This window comes from Cinclus cinclus, chromosome 1 (genome assembly GCF_963662255.1).
Source record: "Cinclus cinclus chromosome 1, bCinCin1.1, whole genome shotgun sequence".
Taxonomy (NCBI): domain Eukaryota; kingdom Metazoa; phylum Chordata; class Aves; order Passeriformes; family Cinclidae; genus Cinclus; species Cinclus cinclus.
The window spans coordinates 2,096,873-2,113,303 of NC_085046.1; the positions used below are offsets into that span (position 1 = coordinate 2,096,873).

The 16,431-nt window shown below is 53.3% G+C and overlaps 2 protein-coding genes across 3 annotated transcripts; one reads left to right on the forward strand and one right to left on the reverse strand.

Annotated features, from left to right (window-relative positions):
• Positions 1–99: 99 nt before the first annotated feature.
• MRPL55 (mitochondrial ribosomal protein L55) lies at positions 100–1,727 on the reverse strand. 2 transcript variants are annotated; one of them, XM_062493230.1, is made up of 4 exons: positions 1,710–1,727; positions 1,035–1,116; positions 753–936; positions 100–274 (listed from the first exon to the last, which is right to left on the reverse strand). In XM_062493230.1, exons 2-4 carry the CDS (start codon positions 1,055–1,057, stop codon positions 131–133), a joined length of 351 nt encoding a protein of 116 aa, XP_062349214.1. In that variant the 5' UTR covers positions 1,058–1,116; positions 1,710–1,727; the 3' UTR covers positions 100–130. The 2 variants fall into 2 exon arrangements, with proteins under 2 accessions (XP_062349214.1, XP_062349207.1); XM_062493223.1 differs by lacking the exon at positions 1,710–1,727 and adding an exon at positions 1,664–1,704.
• Positions 1,728–6,864: 5,137 nt separating this feature from the next.
• Positions 6,865–11,467, forward strand: GUK1 (guanylate kinase 1). The gene is made up of 7 exons (XM_062493240.1): positions 6,865–6,978; positions 7,743–7,784; positions 8,532–8,628; positions 9,470–9,608; positions 10,439–10,523; positions 10,826–10,911; positions 11,333–11,467. The coding sequence occupies exons 1-7, from the start codon at positions 6,867–6,869 to the stop codon at positions 11,366–11,368; spliced, it is 597 nt and encodes a 198-aa protein (XP_062349224.1). The 5' UTR covers positions 6,865–6,866; the 3' UTR covers positions 11,369–11,467.
• Positions 11,468–16,431: the final 4,964 nt, after the last annotated feature.

A 16,431-nucleotide genomic window follows, 5' to 3' on the forward strand; every position in this document is an offset into this window, starting at 1 on the left:
GGGGGGACGGGCGAGACGGGCGCTACCACCGCGCCACCCAGCGCGGGGGGGAACCCCGCACCACACACGGCTTTATTTATATGTATTTATGTATTTATTTATCCATTTCTACATTTCTGCTTTCAGCGCTTCACTTCTTCCAGAACTTCTTGTAGGTGTCCAGGTCGATGCTCTCGAAGGCTTCCTCCTCCTTGGCCTTGGGCTTGCTGGCGAACTGCCGGCGCAGACGAGCCTTGCGTTCGGCTTCAGGCAGGGTGCTGCTGTCCAGGGGCAGCTGGGGACAGGGAGAACACGGCATGAGACCGCGGGGACACGGTGTGACACCCCTAGGACACGGCATGAGACCGCGGGGACACGGTGTGACACCCCTAGGACACGGCATGAGACCGCGGGGACACGGTGTGAAATGCCAGGGACACTCTGTGAGCTCCCAGGGACACTCTGTGAGCTCCCAGGGACATGGAGTGACCTCCCAGCACACAGGGTGAGATCCCTGGGACATGGGTTGAGATCCCTGGGACATGGAGTGACCTCCCAGCACACAGGGTGAGATCCCTGGGACATGGGTTGAGATCCCTGGGACATGGGTTGAGATCCCTGGGACATGCCGTGACCTCCCAGCACACATCGCCAGGCCCGGAACAGCACGTAAGATCCCAAGGACACAGCATGAACCCCCAGGGACACACCACGGCCATGCCGTGAAGCCTTGGGACACAGCACGAGGCCGCCAGGCCCCGCTGTCCCCGTACCATGAGGATCCTCTTGGGCTCGCCGTAGCGGAGGCGCACGGTGGAGCCGTCGGTGCTGACCAGCAGCACGGGGTAGCGGCGGCCGTAGAGCTGCCGGTGCAGGTGGCAGATGGCGGCACGGTTGGAGTTGCTGCGGACGCAGGCCACGAGCGGCGGGCGGGACGCGGCCGGGAGGCACAGGGCACTGGGGGAGGAAGGGCAGTGTCACCGGGAGGGCGACGTGAGCTCCACCAGGACACTTCCAGAGGGAATCCTGCTGGGTCACGGGCGCTCCGTGCTCACCTCAGCGCCCGGCTCGCCGCCATCTCAGCCCGGCTGGCACTGACGGCTCCAGCAAACACAGGTGATGCTGCCTGGGGACACGCTGAGGACAAGGAAAGGTTTTGGGGTGGCCGTGGGGAGACACCCCCGTGTCCCCATCACTGCGAAGCTTCCACATCCCCTCTGCAGCACGGAGCAGCCCCGTGACAGCTCCCGCCCTGGTTTGGCTCCATGATGGCTCCCCTCGCCCCGCCATGGTTTAGCCTCACTGTGGGTCCCCCCGTTCCTGCAATGGTTCGGCCCAACACGTGTCTCCCTGCCCGGCCATTGGTCAGTTCTATGATAGCTCCCCCCCTCCTCCCGTCATGGTTCAGCCCACCACCACGTTTCAGTCCCAAAAGGCCTCCCCCCCACACACCCACCTTGGTTCAGCCCTCCCACCTCTTTCCAGCCCCGCTATGGGTCCCGCCATCCCATCGTGGTACGGCCCAACACCGCTCCCCTCCGCCCCGCCATGGCTCAGCCCATGTTGTCCCCTCCGTTCTCCACCAGCTCCCCATCCAAGTCACGGCCCTACCGGTGCTGTCCCCCCCCCACTCGCCATCGTCATGGTTCACCCCCAGGCGCCCCAGCCGCGCTCACGCCCCCACCCCCGCACTGTGCGGCGCGTGGTCCGTCCCGGTGTCCCGCACTCACGTGACCGCGCTCTCCCCGGGGCCCCGCCCCTTCGGTGACGTCAGGGCGCGTGGCGGTGGCGGCGGGCGTGCGCGGGGGCTGCCGGGAGCGCCCCCCCCATCCCCTCATGATCCTCGGGCGGATGCGCGGGGCGGGGATCGCCCGGGCGGGTGAGCGGGGATGGGGACCGGGGCTCACACCCTCACGGGGACCGCAGGCTGAGGGGCACAGCCGGCCACGGGGTGCCTAGACCCTCACAAGGGCCGTGGATAGAGGGGGTCTAACCAGCCGGAAGAGCTCGGTCGCTCACAGGGATCCTCGGCTGAGTGGCCTCGGGGCGTTCAGCCCCTCACAGGGGGTCTGGAATTAGCAGTCCTGGCCGGCATCGGGGTTCTCAGCCCCTCATAAAGGCCCTCGGCTGAAGGGGTCCAACCTGCCCTGGGGTGCCGAGCTCCTCAGGGGGTTCCTCTGCTGAGGGGTCCCGGGGTGCTCAGCCACTCCTGGGGGCCCTGGATTGAGGAGTCCTGGTTACCTTGGGCTGCTCAGCCCCTCACAAAGGCCTGAGAGGGTCCAGCAGGCCCCAAGATAATCAGCTGGTCACAGGGCCCTGGACTGAGGGTCCTCAGCCCATGATGAGAGCCTTGAGCTGAGGGATCCCGGCAGCCCCAGGCTGCTGAGTGCCCCATGGGGGTCCCGGGACACTGAGGTGCCGACCTGGGGGTGCTGGTCCCCCACAGGACCCCCTGGATGAGGGGGCTGACACCGGTTCCCCATCACTGAGCTGCTCCAGGGAGGCTCCAAGATGTTCCTGGTTAGAAAAGCCAGACAGTGATGTGCTGGTGGAATCAGGTGGGGTTTGTGGGCATCGTGGGGTGCAGTGAGGTAAGAGGGGTTTAGGCATAAGCAGTCCTGAGGTATCCTAAAACAAACACCTGTGGGGAAGTGGGTGGTAAAACCACACCTGTGTGAGCTTCGCCTCTGCAGAGGTTTTCCCAGGTGGGTAAACTGGTTTCATCCTACCGGTGGGTTAAACTGGTCTGGGAATAACTGGCTTGGACCTCCCTGATTTCTGCAGCGACCTTGAGCAAGTGGTTTGTGTTACATCTGCAGCATCACTGCCCTCTGCAAGCCAGGAGTGCAGCCAGTGGAGAGGTTAATTAGTGCTTTTTAGCTAATTATTTCCAGGAAGAAGGTGGCTGAGTTCCAGCTCTGTAGCGCTGTGGGAAGCTCTGCTCCTCACAGGATGGGTGAAGTTGGAAGGCTGGAATCTCCCTGCTCCTGTGCTGAAGATAATTCCCTGTCTGTCACAGCACGAGCTGCCTCCCTTTTTGGAACCTGTCCCAAGCCCTAGAAAGGTGGGGGTGGCACCTTTATACCAAACCTGCTAAAAATAGGGGATGGGATTATAATCCTAATCCAGGAGACCTTTCTCAAGGCTCCAGGGAAACTGTGCTTTAATCTTCTTTTCTCCTTCATAAGGGGGCTTTGCCTTCCCTGTAAAGCCTCTCTGCTAATCAGTTTTAATTTGTTTAACTCTTGTGATGTCTGTCCTTTGCTTCCCTGGTTATGTTGCCACCTATGAGGTAAAATCCAGGGTGAATTTAGCAGCACAATCAGACCAGGAACCATTCCTTGCCTCAGGGACATCCTCCTGTGACCACCTTATCTTTTTGCATCCCAGAAGGGTTTATGTGGCTGTTTGTCCTGAGTCCCAGGTGTGGTAGATAATTAATGTTATTAATTAGTTGGGCTGTTCTCTTGCTGATCAACTCTGCAGTGGTTTTGGTGGATTAGGCTGGATCCCAACCCATTTTTAGGGAAGTCTCTCTGCTGGATATTTGCAGGTTGGCTACTCTGAAAATGCCAAAATCTGACAGAAGGTGGGAAAAAAATTGAGCTTCTGCCTAAAATAAATACATCTTTGTGACATTCCTGGTGCAGCCAGCTGGGAAATGTGATGCACCTATGCATTCCTGGAACCAAACAGGAGAGAGCAAGAAGCGCCATATCCACCAGACCTGGGGTTTTGTGGGTTTGTTTGTCCCTTTCCCTGTGGGGTGGGGGGAGGAGCTGTTTGGCAGGAAATGAGGGCAGGGACGTGGTGGGATTGCCCTGGGAAGTTGTGGATGCTCCATCCCTGGAAGTGTCCAAGGTTGGACAGGGTTTGGAGCAGTCTGGGGTAGTGGGAGGTGTCCCTGCCATGGCAGGGAGGGTACAAGATGAGCTTTAAGGTCACTTCCAACCCAACTTTTCTGGAATTCTGTGGAGTTCTCAGTCTGCCATCTTTCCTCCTGTGAGGGCCCAGCCCCATCATCTGGGACTGGAAATGGATTTTGTTCCCTCTCAGTTTTCCTCTGCAGATTTCCAACAAGAGGAGGGATTCACGAGGGAGGCAGGAGGAAGCACCTGCAAGCCTTGAGGTTTATTTTTAGCTTGTTTTGAAAGAAATGAGAGATGATCACAACCCAGGCGTCTTTTCTCTTAGTTAGGAATAAAGGGAGTAAAATAAAGGAGAGGGTCTCACTGTGGAAATGGCTTGGATCTGTGAGCAGGAGAGGGAGTCTTCCTGTCACCTTTGTGGTTGTGGACCTGAGGTGAAGCTGTGTGGTTTTGGTCCAAAGGAAGAGGAATGTTCCTGCAGAATGAAGTGCCTGGAAGTGTTCCAGGTTGGATGGAGCTCAGAGCAGCCTGGTCTGGTGGTGGAAGTTGCCCTTGCCCGTGGCAGGGGTTTGGAATTAGATGGTCTGGGAGGTCCCTTCCAACACAAACCATTCCAGGATTCCACACAGACAAAATCCCTGTGCCTTCGGTGACTGCAGGGACAGGGACAGCTTTGCTGTTTTCCATAATCCCAGACCAGCAAGGGCTGGCACCCCTCAGCCTTTTGGCCTTTGAGGGTGTTGGATGCAGCTTTACCAGCCGGGAGAGAAGGAAGTGGAGGAGGAACCGCGAGGGGAGATTAAAGCTCAGCAGGATTGTTCTCATTGGCCATCTTCACATTGCAGCTCGTTAATGAAGGCTTTAGGAGCTCACAAATAGCCCGGCTCTGTCCCCAGGAGCCCGTGCTGCTGCCAGGGGCTGCACTGCTTCCCTTGGCTGGAAGGGAGCATAAGGAAAAGGTAAGGATGTGTTGGAGCCTGCTCGAGCCCATTCCTCTGCCCCCCTTCGCACTTTGTCTGGGGTTGAATGAAATGGTTGGAAATGATTTGGGCAGCTTTTCATTTCTACTGGTGCTTGCTGAGGGACCGAGGAAATTTGGTGGGAGGAGAGGGGAAAGCTCTTTTCCTTCTGGCTGGAATCTGGGACTGCGATTTGTGCATCCAGCACAGTTGGATCCCAGAAGGGAATCTGGAGCACCTGGAAATGCACGCTGGCATCCCAGTGTCACTTGTGGGATTTTTGGGGTGCTGGTGTGTGATGAAGAAACGTTGTTTGGGGGCAGATGTGTTGTGAAGCACAGTGGGATGTTTGAAGGGGATGAATTTGTGCGGAGAGTTTTCCAAGGAATGCTTAGGGCTCACCTGATGGAATTACGTGGGAGAGAAGAACTGTGAGGGACAGGAGAGAGGGGAATGCTTTGGAAAACTCCTCTGCTCCCTTGCTGCAAGCACTGAGTACCATTGCCCTGGTGCTTTCTTCTGGCATTGAACATTTAGGCAAAACCTATGGGTTTTGGAAATTACAGAAGTTAAGGACCAAGGGATTAGGGAATGGTAGGAAGGTCCCCAGAGGACTTACTAGAGTTTGTTCAGCCTTCTGTTTTGGGGATGATGGGACCTAATCTGGCAATGTGGTGATGAGATTGGTCCTCCCAAGGTTTTATCTGTTGGATCTCTGAGGCTGCAGCAAAACGGAATTTCCTTATGGATGATTATTGCCCGTGGGTATTTTCACCTCCTTAGCCTCTGTGAATGAATGTCCCGGCCCTTCTCGCAGCCGGGGATGGGCTGCGGTCAGGACAACTATCCTCAGGGAGCGGAGGGAAATGTTGTGTAATTCTCCGGCTGCCGTGCTGCCCGTGGGAGGAGGGATTTAGGGAGGAGGGATTTAGGGCTAAGGAGGGTCCCGCTCACGCACGCGGGGTCAGGGAGAGGGAGCCCGGCGCGATTAGCCCGCGGCTGCTCTGGTGAGACAGCGTTTGGTTTAAGGCTCTTTGAAAAGTGATGTCTAAGGTCAGGGTGACATTGCTATGAGCTAATTTAAAATGAAAGGCATTATCTGCTTCTTGGCTGGTGCCTCCCCAGGCCACACCCAGCCCGGGAGGCTAAAAATACACTTTTCCTGGGATTTTACTGCTTGCTGAAAGTGGCTGTATTTAAATAGGAAGAACTTGTTTGACTTGTCCCACTCTCATCATCACTTCTGGTTTGGAAGCTGCTGATGGCTGAGGGTCCCCTGCACCTTTACACAGCATTTCTTCTTTTCCCCGTGTGGATAATTAACCTTTCTTCCTCTCTAGAGATACAGGAACATGAAACCACATTTTTTTTCTTTCTTTCTGGCTGAAGAAACAACCGCAGCAAGTTCTGTGTGGCCCCAGGCTGCCTTTTTTTCACCTGTACCAGGACCTGATTTCTGGAATCTCTTTCTTGCCCTGGAACACCTGCAGATGGAGTTGGTGCTTCAGGAAATATGGGGATAAACCCCTGAGAATGTTGATGGCAGTGATTGCACCCGAGTTCAGGTGCTGCTCCAAGGGTTTGGGGGTTGGTGATGCAAAGTCTTAGCTGCAAACTCTCCTTGAAGCTCCTTTCTCCCTCTGAGAGGGAAAGGGCTGGGACTGCACCTCTGGCCCATGATTCCAAATGCCACCAGGCACAAATAGGATTTTGTTTCTTTTAGAGAGGGTTTTCCTTTGTATTTTGGTCCCAGTGAGACCCAGCTGTGATGAAAAACAGCTGGCTTGACTCATCCCAGTTTAGTGGCAGCTAAATCCCAGTTTCCTCCTCCTTTGGGTTACATCCTATGAGTTTAACCTCAGTCTCTTGAGAAGTGTTTCTGCATTCCCAGTACTTTTTATTGGCTCTAGGCTTGTGATTTTGCACAATTTCAGATTTTCCTGCAGGAATTTGTACCCAAGGGCAAAAATTTTGAGGGGCTGAGCACTCCTGGGAATCCACAGCTGTGTTTCCGAGGGTGTTTCTAACCAGACACATTTTTTTCTGTCTCTCCCCAGTCATGCAGGGACCAAGGCCAGTGGTGCTGAGTGGCCCATCAGGTGCAGGGAAAAGCACTTTGTTAAAGAAATTGTTCAAGGATTATGAGAACGTCTTCGGCTTCAGTGTCTCCCGTGAGTATCCAGGGATGGGCTGTGGAGGAGCTTGGGAGTGCCAGCTCAGAGCCTACCTCTATTTATACCCCAAATAGTGGTTTTTCATGGTTTGTCAGTGTCCCAGGCTGTCTGTGGGCTCATGGGGATTTAGTTTAAATAATTCAGGGCACCTTTTACTCCTGGTATTGAGTGGTGTGTCTAAGCTTGGTCTGGAGTAGCACCTTTCCAGGTCTGGTGACTCCCTTCATCTCTAAACACAACTCAGAGAGGAAACAAAAGCCTTCTGAGAGATTCTTGATTCTGAAAGTAACAAAATCCCCCTACACTTCTGCTTCAAAAAGCCATTTGATTTTTCCACTGAGCTTTGTAAGGTGTGTTTAGGTCCATTACCAAAAGGTTTATTAATGTCCTGACACTTTGCATGCTGCAAGTAAAAATCTGTGCTTTGACATTTGGATTCACTTCACCATGAAAGAGCAAATCCTGGATGTTTAAAAATTTAATCCTATAGGAAGAGAAAAAACTAAATTATCTAAATTATTTTGTGGGTCTGTGTGTGTCATCCCATGTTCCTGATTCAACTGAATCTCTCATCTCACTCCAAACTAAACCTTATTTTTCCCAAATTGCCTCTTGGTAGAGATTTTTTTTTTTCCTAGAGACCCATGTGCCATTTAGACCTTGGCATTTCTTTGATCCTGCAACACCTGTGGGTGATGTACAGAATTTACAAGGCTGTTTTTTTTTATTTGTTTGTTTGTTTGTTTGTTTTTTCCCTGCAGATACCACAAGGCAGCCAAGACCTGGAGAAGTGAATGGCAAAGGTGAGCCTGTTGCAGTCATGTCTGTCTCATTGGACTCTCCAAAGAATTCAGGTTTTCAAAGCTGGGCTCTCATTTTAGGTACTTTGCTCTGTACTTGGAGGTTGATTTTCCAAAGTTCCAGGTAGTTCTGGGGAGATATCTCCAATGGCCACTGCTTTGGGAAGTGCAGCTGCTTCATGAGATGGTTTTAGCTGTATTAATAGCTCGTGCCCAGCTGTTTTCTCATGTATTTGCATATTTAAGAAACAGTGAAATGAGGTTTGTTCTTCATTTCCAATGACAGTTTTCCCTCTGAAGTTGAAAGGAAGTAATTTCAACAGAAGATAGAGAAATAATCCTTTTGAGTTAGCTTGGTTTTGATGTTCCCTTTTATCTCCCTCTCTCTCATCCCATTCTGGTCTTTAATTAGAAATCCTTTCAAATGAAAGGCCCTGACATTCCTGCTGTAATGTGTCCCACACCTGTAGACAAGGAGGGAGAAGTTCCCACTGCACCAGGAATGGGAAAGGATATGAAAAATGGGGTGGAGCAGCATTTTTGGCCACACAGAAAACTCCAGAATGTCTTGAGCAGGTGTTTGGACCACTGCTGTGGAAGCAGGAAGTGAATCTCTGCAGTCTGCCAGCATTGTCTGAAGCAGATTTTAAGTGTCTTCTCCCCCAAAAACCCATGGGTGTCATTTTCACCATAAACTTTACCTTCAGAATGTTAATTTCTGTCCATTTTTTCCCATTTTCCCTTCTCCAGATTATCACTTTGTGACCAGAGAGGAAATGCAGAAAGAAATTGATGCCGGTGAATTTATCGAGCACGCGGAATTCTCTGGGAATATGTATGGGACAAGGTGGGTCAGGTGTCCCTGCCTGTGCCAGAGGGGCTGGACTTAGATGGTCTTGAAGATCCTTTGCAATCCAAACTAGTCTAGGATTCTAGAAAATAAATACAGAATCTCTCCAAGCCCCTTCGGATGTTGCTGCTCTGATGTGGGATAAAATGGAGAGTTCCTCATGCTTAGCAGAAGAGTTGAAATTCTCACCAGTCCTTTCTGCTCCCTAAGCCTCATCAGTGAATAATAATAATAAATCATTAAAAAGCTTGAGGCAAATCCCCATGTTGGGGAAGAGAAATCGATTTTACAGCATTTAAAAGCCACCACTTCAAAAATTAAGTGGAGAATTAAATGCATCTTGTGACCAGATGCAGCGTCCTTCAGGAGAGCGTGTGGAGTCCATGGATCTCTGAAGGGGAGTTCTCAGTGGCTCTGCTCTTTGGTGAAAGCTGTATCCATGTTTGTCGCAGAATCCCAGGATGCTTTGGGTTGGAAGGGGCCTTTAAGACGGAGTTCCAACCTCCTGCCGCGAGCAGAGGACTCCCCTCTAGCTGGTGAAGCTCTGCCAAGGCAGGAGTTCGTGGCCATCCCACCCATCCCGTGGGATGGTCACACGTGATCCATTCCCACACCTTCCAGCCTGGCTTTGCCGGCCTCTCTAGCGGGACACAGAGCCCCCCGCTGCACCCGGAGCAGTGGCACTTGGAGAAGCTCTCTCTCAAGAGCAGAGCAGGCTCTGTCCTCTCCTGCCACAGTCTGGGCACAAGGGAGCCCTGCGAGGTTCCCGTGCTGCTGGAGGGGGCCACCCCAAGACCCCCGGGCGCTCTGAGCCCTTCCCTGTGTGCTGTGTCCCCAGTAAAGGAGCTGTGCAGGCCGTGCAGGCCCAGAACCAGATCTGCGTCCTCGACATCGACATCCAGGGCGTGAAGAACATCAAGAAGACCGAGCTGAACCCCATCTACATCTCGGTGCAGCCGCCGTCCATTGAGATCCTGGTGAGCGCCCGCCTTGCTTTGCCGTTAGCAGTTAGAGGTAATCAGCTCTACAGCCATGGGGCTCCCCTTCCCTCGGCCACCTCCATGATCCTCAGGGCCCTGTGCTAGCTGGGGAGGACATTCCCAAGCCTATCTCTGCCCGGCCCAGCTCCCCAGCCTCTGGCTCTCAGGGATAAATGTTCCTGGTGTTTTTTTTTGTTTTTGAATCCTTCCTCAGTGTTTCCCACACCTTAGTTATGGACTCCGTTGCGGCATGGCCGGTCTTTAAATGCATTAGTTGTGTTTTGTGCTGTGCTGAGTTTTGCCTTCACAGTCAAAATTAAACCCAGGGAGGCTGGTTCTGTGCAGCACCATAAATTCTGCACCCCTCTGGTCTTACCCTATGTAAGTGATTGCAGTGGGACTCTTGGGGAAGTAGAATCACTGTCATGGTTCAGAAGGGGATGAGGACACGTGAGGACAGCTCCTGACTCTCCCCTCTTGCTCTCAGTACATCAGGCAGGCTCTGTTTCTCGTTGAGTTTGTGGAGGAGGAAGCCAGCAGCACCAGATGCCAGAGCCCACCAGAGAGATCTCATTTCCAGCAGTACCTGGAAAAATAAATAAATGAGAGGGAGGTAAAAGAAACCTGGGACCCTGAACTCTGGGTAGGAGATCTCAAGCCCAGTTTGGCCACTGGTTTGCACTGGGCTGTAATTGAGGCCCCTCACCCTTTGCAGGGTGTTCTCACGTGCCCGTGGTCACAGCCAGCAGCGGCCTGGGGATGGGGATGGTTTCTGCCTGCAGCTTTCAGAACACTCACTGCTTTAATGTCTTTGTCCTTGGGTTTAGGAGAAACGACTACGGGACCGAAAGACTGAGACAGAGGAGAGTTTACAGAAGCGTTTGACTGCAGCCCGTGTGGACCTGGAGCTCAGTGAGTCCTTGGAGTGCTGCGTGCAGGGATGCCTGGGTGATTTGGGAGCTGGGTTTTTTTGGGAACATCTGATCTGTGCTCTCCTGCAGCGCTGGCAGGGCTTGCCATGGGCTGAGTTGGATCACTGCTGCGTTTTTCCACTGCAGTTCCTTGGGGGTGGTTGGCAGAGCAGTTCATTAGCAGCAGCTGAAATAACAGTAACGCTAAAAAATAATATTAAAATGCCACAGGACTTTGTGCACGAGAGCTGACACAGGGAAGAAAAATTCTCCTCTTAAGTTTGTCCTCCTCTCTTTCCCTAGGTAAAGAGCCTGGACTATTTGACCTGGTCATCATTAATGATGATTTAGAAAAGGCCTATTCTGAACTGAAGGAGGTGCTCCTGGAGGTGAGTCCTTGGGGATTTTTTTTTCTGCCTCATATTCCTGGGCCAGGCAGGTGAGGTTCTGTCCTCAGGCAGCCACAGAAACCTCACCTCATCCCACTCCTGGTCTGCTTTGAGCTGCTGAGGGACAGATTGAGTACAAGTGATGATGGAACAGTGCCCCAAGAGTGGGAAATGAATCCAACACAATCCTGAGTTGGGGCAAAATAAGCATTCATCCCTGTGTAGCAGAGAAGGGGATTCCTGTTTCTGGAGCTTCCAAGTCAAACCTTGCCTTGTCCCTAAAGGTGAACCCAGGGCTTGGTCCTGTGATGTTCTGGAACTGGTCTGAGCTGTTGGTCGCTCCTGGTGTCCTGTCACTCCTGAAACCAGGAGTTGTTTCCCAAAGAGTGGCAGATCCTCAGTCTCTTTCCTGATCTTGCAGGAAATCAAGAAGACCGAAGAATCCAGGAAGTCCTGAGCTGACCCTGCTTGGGAGTTTCAATTTTGCACATCATTCCCGAAGCGTCACACCGTTTTATTCCAAAAGACATTCCCTTTAGGCTGCTCCTACCCCCAATTTACCCCAGGATGTTTGTATTAAAAGGAAAGAAAAGAAAACCTGGTCATGCTTATGCTTCTGTTCACTGCATGCTCAGCACGTGCTCCCCCAGGTTTGTACCTGCAGATTCTTTGGGAGCTGAGCCCTTCTGGAAGGCTGTGGAGAAGCTGTTGGGCTGATGTGCTTGAAGGCAGCAATAAATTCCCCCTTTTCCTAGGGGGAATCCACTGATCCAGTAACTGTTGCCTGTACAGGTCTCTGTTCTGAGGCCTAGAGACCTTCACACCTCATATCCCAAGTTTTGTTTAGCCTTAACATCGATGTTTTCATGAAACTTCCAAGCCTTTCCATGTCCTCCAGCAGGGCATATCCTGAGTCCTTGGGCTGGTTTCTCACACTGTGAAAACTGTGGAGAGCTGGGAATGTTCCCCTGGAGAGGAGAAGGCTCCAGGGAGAGCTCCGAGCCCCTGGCAGGGCCTGAAGGGGCTCCAGGAGAGCTGGAGAGGGACTGGGGACAAGGGATGGAGGGACAGGACACAGGGAATGGCTTCACTGCCAGAGGGCAGGGATGGGTGGGATACTGGGATGGAATTCCTGGCTGGGAGGGTGGGGAGGGGCTGGGATGGAATTCCCAGAGAAACTGTGGCTGCCCCTGGATCGCTGGAAGTGTCCAAGGCCAGGCTGGGCACTTGGAGCAGCCTGGGACAGTGGGAGGTGTCCCTGCCCATGGCAGGGGATTGGAACTGGATGGGTTTTCAGGTTCCTTGCACCCCAAACTGTTCTGTGATTGCATTCCATGGAATGACCAGCTGTCACAGCTGCTTTCCCCCCGAACCACAGCCCACAAACAGCTGGGCCCTGCTGTGCCAGGCTAGGATATTTTCTCACCCAAACCATCTTACCAGACCAGGTATGTACCTAAACACTCCATTTTTGGGTTTCATCCTCTTCACATCCCATCCTTCCGGTTTATCCAGCTGCTCTGCTGTCCCTCTTGGTCCAGGTCATCTCTAAATCTCCATCCTCCCACCTTATGGAGACAACAAGCAGAAACCCCCCTTGGGCCACCCTATTAGTACCTTGCATTCACAGCCATGATTTGATGATTATTTTGATAATTTACCTTTCTTGGGCTAGTTTGATACCTCTTTCCTAAATTTCTTAGAAAATATCAGTTCCTGTTGTCGTGGGTTTTCCACTGCTTGGTACTGGAATTGGCTAAACAAGAAGGAAAATCCCGCGTGGGTTCATGGTGTCAATCACTGCATCCAGGCTCTTCCTGCGCCATCAAGTGCTGGGCTCTGATTATTTTTTCCTTCTGAATCCTGGGATTTTGTTACAATTCGAGGGCCGCGTTTGCAATGGGAAAAGGTCCCCTCTAGATGGCAGGAACGGCAGCGGGAAGGCGCTGGAGCGGCGGAGCAGGAGGTGCAGGACACGGCGCCCGCCTCAGTCCGGGGCTCTGCGGCCACCGCGTGGCACCTGCGGGGCTGTCCCCAGATGGAAGTGCCCAGCTGCTGGCTGAGGATCCCTCCTGCCAGCGCCCCCAGCCCGGCCTCGGCTCATCCCTGCGGGACAGGTGAGCTCACCGGGGAACGGCAGCGATGCTCCTCCAGCCGCGTGGCAGCACTTAGGAAACGGGGAAAACAAATCCTTCGCTTGTGTCCCCTGCTGAAGGGGAGGGAGAGGGAAGTCCGAAATGTCCCGCCCTGGTGGGGTGCCCTGCTGTAGCTGCTGTGTGTGATGGAGCAGACAGAGGACGCCTGGAATGCTGAGGTGATGGGATGGCGGGGGGGAGCAGAGGGAGGGGGAGTGGGTGGTGGAGCCAGGGTGGTCCCCAGGCAGGTGACACGGCTGTGGAGCATCTCCAGGGAGTCATTTTGGGTGCTGCCAACAGTGCCCCTCTCCAGGTTTGGTGTTTCGGAAGGGCCGTGCCATGCATCAAATCCCAAAGCTGGCACTTGTTGAAGTGGGTTAAATTCCTGCACCCTCAAAAATGGCATGTCTGTTTTGTCAATTGTGTTTGCAGCTTTAAATGCCTTTCTAGATCTGTGCATTTGGTCCTGGCTCGTTGGGGTATTCCATTCCCACATCCCTGGGGCAGGCTGAGCATGGCAGGTGTCAAATGCTGGGCTCTCCACAACTGCAAACATCTGCTCCCAGTGCTCTATGTGGGGCTGGGATTGATAGATCAGACTGGAAAACGGAGGATCCTGGAGCCTTCCAGCCCAGGGGATGTCTGTGATTAAAGATGCTCCTCCTGGAGGACCATTTTCCCACCTAGACCTTCCAGGCAGGAAGGTGCTGTTTCCATCTCAGGCTACACCCAAGCGAAGGAACAGGCCTGTTCCTGGTTTGCTTCCAGAAATGTCAGAAATAGGGATTTTATATAACTATATATTCACTGCTCTGTCAGACTGGGATAAATTTGGACAGACTTCAGCTTTTTTCAGCTGACATGCTTTGGGGAACGTGGCAGCACCTACATCCCTGCAGGAGAAGGATGCTGGGGGAGGAAGAGAAGTGCAGGGGACGGTAAAAGCTGGGATAAAACCTGCCCTGGGAGCTCTCCTGTCTGAGCATGAGGATATTTTGGAGCCGATGCCAAGAAAATAACAACCCCCTGTAGCACTTTTGCTTCAAAGCTGTTGCTTTGCAGTCATCGCATTGTTTTTTTTTTTGCTGAATCCAGGCTGACATGCTGCTTTTGGGGTAGAAGCTGATTATTTTCCCCCCCCATTTTTCAATTTTCCTGCCAACCCAAGCTCTTTGGCAATAGAAATTCTCCTTCAAGAAGTGAACGCAGGGTTTGGACTCAGAGGTCATGACCCAGCAGCACCCAGACCCTGCCTGGGAAGGATGTTGTGCAGGGATGCAGGAGGATGGGCAGTTCCCAAAACCCAAATCATCCAAGAAAAGCTGGAACTACACTCCAGGACACCTTGAAGCAACCAGCATTAGCCCAAAGCCCATTTGCCCCCATCCTGATGAGCCCACAGTCCGGAGACTTGTCCTTGCTGTGGTTTCCCTTGGCACCTCGGTGCTGTTGGAGGCAGCTCTGATTTTCAGGCTTCCTTCCATGCCACTGCAGAAAGGCACCGCGGGGCAGAGCCAGCCTGGGAAATAATTGGGCAGCCGGCGTAGAAAATGAGCAATGAGGGGAAGAAGGAGCAGGAATAATCCTGATTTTCCGGCTTGTCCATCAGTGTCCGGCTCCCTCTGTGCACGTTTCCCACGGCAGAGCTGGGATTGAGCATCCCAGGTATGGAAGTGTCAGGGGATGTGCTTGTGTTGGGGCATGGGGCGGGTGGGGCATGGGTGTCCTGAGTGCTGCCAGAAGTTTTCCTGTGAGGAAAAACTCCTGGGATCTTCTGGAGAGTCTGTTCAGTGGGCGAGGCCACTAATTGCCAACTTTTTTTTGGCAAAGACAGCTTTCTTGCTCTATCCATGATGGAAACATCTTCTAGGAAATCCTCTAGCAGCCTACAGGGCTGCAAGCAGGAGAGCAGGGAATTGGGGATCTCATCCCTGCACAGAGGAGTCACCTGCCCATGTTCCCCAATCTGTCAGGATGCAAAAACCTCTGTCAGCTCCAAAGTGGACAAAGAGAGCAGTGGCACCGGTGGGAGCAGGGTGAGATGGGCTTGGGATGGATTTCCCCAGCCATGTGGATCCTGGGCTTCTTTTTCCAGGAGGTTGCAGCTGGGCTGGATGGTGTGATCCATGCTGGGGTATCCTGATGTCCCTTGTGCTCTCCCACAGGACAAGGAGGTGACCACCACGCTCCAGCTGCTGCTGCCTCACGCTGAGACTGACCAGCACCACCAACACTGACCACAGGTAGGCCCCATTATCCCACACCACCTTCCCTGGGATAACTGATCCATGTGGGACTCAAACAGATCCATGCCAGCATCTCTTGGCCAAAGCACTGCTCCCCCAGGGCTCTTCTCTGCCTGAGCTGCTGCTGGAAAGGAAGTTGAGTGGGGAGGATGGAATTTTCTGCCCGGCATCCCATGGCTCTGGATGTTCCAGGGTGCTCATAGGAGCTCCTGAGAGTGCAGCTGGCTCAGGGGCCAGGCTGTGCCTGCCTTGCTGGGTGCTGTATTTGGGTCAGCCACATCGACTGGGTGTGCAACTGTGTCATCCCTGGAGAGTGCGGGACACCGATCCATAACCACGGCCGGCTCCGGCCGGGATGGCACGCACCCTCTCCCTGCTCTTCCCTGCTCTTCCCTGCTCTTCCCTGCTCTTCCCTGCTCTTCCCTGCTCTTCCCTGCTCTTCCCTGCTCTTCCCTGCTCTTCCCTGCTCTTCCCTGCTCTTCCCTGCTCTTCCCTGCTCTTCCCTGCTCTTCCCTGCTCTTCCCTGCTCTTCCCTGCTCTTCCCTGCTCTTCCCTGCTCTTCCCTGCTCTTCCCTGCTCTTCCCTGCTCTTCCCTGCTCTTCCCTGCTCTTCCCTGCTCTTCCCTGCTCTTCCCTGCTCTTCCCTGCTCTTCCCTGCTCTTCCCTGCTCTTCCCTGCTCTTCCCTGCTCTTCCCTGCCTCCAAAACTCAGGAATCCAGTACAGGCTGGACTTTTCCCAACAGCAGCAGCTGTGACTCTGCTTGTCCCGGACATGACTCCAGCCCTGTAAATAACCAGTAGCCATCTGCAATTCCCATTGTGCCGTGGCAACTGGTACGGCCACCGGAACAACCGGATGCTTGTGGAATCAGGGGTGCATCCCACCTCCTGATGCCTGATTCCTCTCTGTCCTGCCACAAAAAGGAGGGAGAACAGGATGTTTTTCTGGATTTTACTTTCCCTATCTCTGGAGATGCAAAGAGGGGACAAAAAGAAGGGAGGCAGAAAAAGCAAAATTCTAATATCCAGGTGGAGCTGGGCAAATATAGATATATATTCCTCAATTTCCACATAGAGGGGTTTATTTTATTGAAGGCATGTGGGAATAAGACCCCTGGGAGCTGGATTCAATAGGCATGG

Excerpts from the sequence above, each read along its gene's own strand:
- GUK1 (XM_062493240.1), top strand. The coding sequence starts at position 6,867 with ATGCAGGGACCAAGGCCAGTGGTGCTGAGTGGCCCATCAGGTGCAGGG. Across the intron at positions 6,979-7,742 it reads CTTCGGCTTCAGTGTCTCCC|ATACCACAAGGCAGCCAAGA; the intron begins GTGAGTATCCAG and ends TTTTCCCTGCAG. Across the intron at positions 8,629-9,469 it reads GGGAATATGTATGGGACAAG|TAAAGGAGCTGTGCAGGCCG; the intron begins GTGGGTCAGGTG and ends CTGTGTCCCCAG.
- MRPL55 (XM_062493230.1), bottom strand. The coding sequence starts at position 1,057 with ATGGCGGCGAGCCGGGCGCTGAG. Across the intron at positions 937-1,034 it reads GCGGCGAGCCGGGCGCTGAG|TGCCCTGTGCCTCCCGGCCG; the intron begins GTGAGCACGGAG and ends TTCCTCCCCCAG. Across the intron at positions 275-752 it reads AGCCCAAGAGGATCCTCATG|CTGCCCCTGGACAGCAGCAC; the intron begins GTACGGGGACAG and ends CCCTGTCCCCAG.